Raw genomic sequence first — 5,385 nt, forward strand, 5'->3', positions numbered from 1 at the left:
ACGAAAAAATTAGGATAATAAATTTATAAAATTAGTATTATATTATAAACTAACCCCAGGTTTAGGTTTTCACGCGAATTTTCATAAAGTTGGCGATCTTTAATAGTCACATCTAATCGATTATGCGAAAAAGATTGATTGACGGGATAAATTCCACGAGATAAATCGTGTCACGATTTGAGAACATTCACGTCTGTTCGAGACAAAGCGCCCTCAGCCATCGTCAATAAGTACAACCCTGGAAGCTCTATATTACCAAAGTAACGCATTTTTTTTTATCTGTCTGAAGAACCGACAATCTTCCTATTGGCTATTCCGACCGCCATTTCGATTTAGTTGTCTGTAGTCCAATAAGCGTTTAGTATTAATGGTATAGGGTATGGTTAGTAGGTTAAAATGCGCTACTTTGATATATAGAGCTTTATACGGCCCTGCATTGCACTGCCATCTTAACAGCCAAGTCGATCGAAAGAGAACTCGACGAGTTCGGTTTGCTTGCAGTAACATCAGCATTCGCCATTACGCTAGGGAGTTAGACAAGTTAGAACGGAATACTAGGCGAGAAAGTCTAGAGATCGTCGTCGTATTCATCGTAGTTCCCTACTCACGCGAGATAGCCACAGTAACGGAGTGAGAAGAAAAAACTATTTAGTGATTTCACGCTGCTATTTTGGATACAAATATTCGATTGTGCACGACTGGTACGCGTAACTGGAGAATTCGGTACGAATGGACGCTATTAGTATCTCGCCAAAAACGGCAAAAACTGTTACGCTCGTCGCTGAGCGAGGCGTAATATGTAGAAATGTTCTGACTTCCACGTCAACTCAACCTCTACGTCTTACGCCGACGGGGAAGATCAGCCATGCGAAGACGCGGGTCTACACGCAGCGTTACAGGAGGGAGTGGGAACAGATGTCGGACTTCAAAGGTGCGTTTTCTCTCTCTTTCTCTCTATTTCTTTTTCCTTACGTTGCTCACGGGAAACCCTATGCATAGGATCATCTGATGTTGCATTTGGGTTGATCGCTCTTCATTTAACTTCCTATACCCTAGCTATGTACATATTACCGTGGATTAATTCCTAGTTTTATCTATCATCCTGCTGCAACGTAAAGGGAAAAGAAAGTTTTTAAGGTTACCGCACACATCTTCCGTAATAGTAACCGTAAAGATGCCTTTTCATGCTGACACTCGATGTTCATTTTTAGAAAAAGAACAGACTGTGAGTTTACTTGAGTTGAGTAAATCGAATATGCTATTATTACGGGCACTGACAAGATACTATTAAAAACCGTCAGCCCTGGACAAATTTTCGTAATTATCAATAGGGCCCCGGGGAGCCTGGGGATATATAATTGAAGAACGGTGACGTTACCAACAATTACTAAAAATTTATGATTATTATAAATATTTCGATAATACATTATTAAATTCGTGATTTTTTTTATTATATAAATAAGTATGCATACCTTTAATGCTAAAATATCTTGTATACTGCTGAAAAATTATAATTTTTTCTTTGCAGTTAACATCTCTGTTGATAATCAAACTCAGATGATAACATTAAAATCACAGATTTTAAATAAAAATCATGTATTATTAAATTTTAAACATACACACACACACACACACACACACACACACATACATATACATATGCTACGAAAGTAATAAATCATGAAATTACTACTGTATTATTAATTTCTTACTCTCACTTAAATTTTAACAGGCATGCAACTTCCAGAAGCGCCGATCGTCCTTAATAGTATCTCGTCAGTGGTTGGGCGGTGTTGCTTAATCGAATTTTGAAGATTTTTATAGAGATAATCGAGTTTTTTTCCTGATGGTTTTTATCTCGATTAATAAGCTATTTGATTATTTTAGACTCGAATGAAGCATTTGATGTTTCTAGATTCGATTAATTAATAAGTTGTTTGTTCTGATTGATTGAATTCTGAACTTCCTCAACAATCCTCAATCTTCAGTAAAGTAATAGTGTAATGGATTAAACAAATACTTTGATATAGAGTTTATTTAAGTAAAATATATTAATGTTTTTAAAATATTTTTTTAAACAGGATGGTTGACTTCAGTTAGCAATCAACCGACCCGTGCTTACTGCTTATATTGCAGAAAGAATTTACATGCACATCGTTTGTCGCTATTGAAACATACATGCACAATGAAGCATCAGCGCTCAGCCTTGACATATCAATTGGAACAGAAACAGATACAAAAGTCAGATGCTGATGCACCTGAAATAGGACTTATGGAAGAAGTTGAGGTCAGTATAAAAATTTTGTTAATTTAAAAATTGTATATCTATTATTGAAAAAAAAAAGAAATACAGGTTCTGTACAGAATGTCCCAGAATAACTGCAAAATATTTCGTGCTCTGATAGAGCAGACTAAACTGAGTCAAAAAGTATTCTTACCATTGCAATTTTCGCAATACTTGGGAAGATATTAATTTCTAAGTATCTGAACAAGCACGTGTCCACGTGGACTATCGCTAACTATGGCTGTGCTCAATTGTTGTGGAGCAGATTTGTGAGTAGTCACTACTATTGGCTGATGTAAAATATTCTAAAAGAATACACCAATAGCAGCGAGCGCTCCCGGATCCGCTTTGCAACAACTGAGTCTGCTGAACATGATATCTATATGGCCCGTATTCAGAACGCGCTTACAACGATGTTAGCGCGCTAATACTGTACTTTACATCACGCATATTATAGCATTTCAGAGATAAAAGTTCGAATTTTGAATACGGGCTTATATTTATCGATCGCGTTCGTTTGTTCGATCGTTCGTTCGATCGCTTGCATCTTTCGCGAATATTCTCTGCATACAAAATATATTTGTATCTGATCTATGTCCTTAATTTTGAATAATCAGTTAAATTTTAGACAGATTATTGTAACTGTTTCATGTCGGATTATTGCATATAATTACTGATTATATATTAAATTATAATTTTCTACACACCGATACAAAATGCTTCAAATGTAAACTCTGCTTTAAATGTAAATGAAGAAATGTAAACTGACGATCGACATAAGCAATTAATATGTTTAAAAAGCCTATACCCATTGTCTATATTTCGAACGGCAGGCCGTGTAGCAGACAAAATCTTCGTATTTGTATATACTTATGTATCTGTATACTGCGTATACATTATTGGCTTTCCGAAGTGGCAATAATATCCCCATAATATATTATGATTTTATCTTGATTTTCTTTGATTTATGAGCTTGAACATCTGATTCGTTCCAATCGACTAGGCGTTAGTCATGTGTTTTTTGTCAAATTTTATTTCTCTAATATTTTTTTAATGTACGTTTATTTTAGCAATTTCATATTTTATAATTCCTCGATCAATTTGGCAATTCAATGAAGAAGCGCTTAGACATAATACTCAGCATACGAATTTATTTTACACGAATTTATGCCTATTCTACAATAGAGTCGCAAGTCGTAAGTTGTAAGAAATTGGCCAATCACAGTTAAGTGTGAGAAGAATAATCGACTATGATTGGTTAATTTCTTACGGCTTACCGCTTATGACTATTGTAGAACAGACCTTAAATATTGACCTTAAATGTATTTTGTTTGAAGACTATTTAGTTTTAAATTTTATTATTATATTTCATTTCTCCTTTGTACTGAGAAGGACTCTAAAATGTAGATCGAAATGTCTATAAGTGCTATAGACACTATGCTAATTTTAATAACATGCGTTCATTTTATGTTTGGCTCTGATTAGAATTATTGATTACTAATTGACATATGTATATGTGTAAATTTTTCGTTTAGACAATAGATGATTCTTCTCAAGCGGAACTAGGTGAGGATCATGATGACGATATCGAATATGTTGTTGAAAGATTAGATACAGACGAGGATGACTCAATGGAGTTGGAAGATGTAAAGGAAAAAATTGAAGAAGTCAATATTGAACAGGAAGAAGAAAAAGAGATGGATAGTGATCAATCCAATGAGGATTCTATATCTGTAATAAAGAAGATCAAATTATCGGAGGTAATTTATACAACAGATTATGTATGCGTGCAATAAAAAATAATTTCATAGTTTGACATCTGTTGATTTTTCGAATGTTATAATTTTTCATGTAGGAAAAATGTCAAGATCCTTTGACAAAGGCGATGGCTCATGTTCATAACGAATATCTTGAGGAAGAAGTAGTCGAGGATCAAGAGAACGTGCAGATGGAGATGGTGATAGAATCGTCTAACAACGATATATCTGTTTTACCTGAACTAGAGGATGATGTTCAGGAAACATCAAAACCACGCGAAAATAAAAAAACGGTAATCAAAGCCACCAAGAATGGAAAAGTTCTTGTGAGTAATTTACTTTTCTGAATGATAGAAGAATATAAATATTAAAAAACTACTATTAAACATCAATCTTAAATTTAGTTAAATTATATGTAAATCTCATATTGAAAATCATTAGCTGAGTATTTATATGAGTATTTTTATATATGAAATCATAATTAGCTATATATAGAAAAAATATTGTTTTATAGTTGGAGAATAGTAAAGATAATTTCGTAACTACATCATTACCGATATTAAGTACAACTTATCAGACAAATATCGCGACAAGCATAATGCCGACTAAGAGTACGATGAGTTATGTGCCGATTGCGCCAAATCCGAATACTCAAAAGACCATCACTCTAATGTGTGGTAATAAAACTTTTACATTAACTGGCGGTACATTCCAACCGGGCACACAGTATGTGCTGACCAAGCTGAAGGGTAACCCAACAGCATTGATGCTGACTGATCAAAACAAAATCATAAGTGAAACAGAGAACAAAATTCAAGTAAAGCCAGACTCCAACATCGATCAATCATTGATTATTCCTAGTACCAGCCAGCAGCCTATTAATCAGCAATCGGCTGATACTAAATTGTCGACTAAGAAGGTAAAAAAATGTGTAATTAAGGTTAAGTAAAAAGGAGCATACAGCCACGCTAGAGATGTCAAAAAGTTATAATTCAATAATAAACATTTTACATAGTAGACGTTTCGGTCACGATTTGACCATCCTCAGTACAAAAATAAAAATAAAATAATAACCTTAAACTATTTAAATCTAATTATTAAAATCTTATTCTTAATGTTAGTAAGTGTAATATCTCGCTTCTTCTTATGCGTTATTCGCATTGATGTCCGCATTTAACAATATAATGTTTTTTGATACAATCAATTAACATAAATTTGAACGAATTAACGTTAGAATGTACAGAATTCCTCTTTTTTCTATCGTGTGGAATCATTTCCGATTGTAACTATTATCAGGCTGTCTCAAGTTCCAAAAAGGACGACGAACCGCCGCAGAGAGACACG

General features: G+C 34.0%; 1 protein-coding gene across 2 annotated transcripts in view; it reads left to right on the top strand.

Moving 5' to 3' along the window:
- Positions 1 to 426: 426 nt before the first annotated feature.
- The window catches only part of LOC108753018, a 10,612-nt gene continuing 5,653 nt past the window's right edge, over positions 427 to 5,385 (top strand). The window contains exons 1-5 of one of the 2 annotated variants that reach the window (XM_018494311.1): positions 427 to 931; positions 2,082 to 2,287; positions 3,820 to 4,044; positions 4,140 to 4,367; positions 4,556 to 4,960. In XM_018494311.1, the coding sequence (XP_018349813.1) occupies positions 730 to 931; positions 2,082 to 2,287; positions 3,820 to 4,044; positions 4,140 to 4,367; positions 4,556 to 4,960 (1,266 nt within the window). In that variant the 5' untranslated portion in view covers positions 427 to 729. The remainder of the gene's footprint in view (positions 932 to 2,081; positions 2,288 to 3,819; positions 4,045 to 4,139; positions 4,368 to 4,555; positions 4,961 to 5,385) is intronic. The other variant, XM_018494312.1, reaches the window with a different exon arrangement.

This window comes from Trachymyrmex septentrionalis, unplaced genomic scaffold, assembly GCF_001594115.1.
Source record: "Trachymyrmex septentrionalis isolate Tsep2-gDNA-1 unplaced genomic scaffold, Tsep1.0 scaffold63, whole genome shotgun sequence".
NCBI lineage: Eukaryota > Metazoa > Arthropoda > Insecta > Hymenoptera > Formicidae > Trachymyrmex > Trachymyrmex septentrionalis.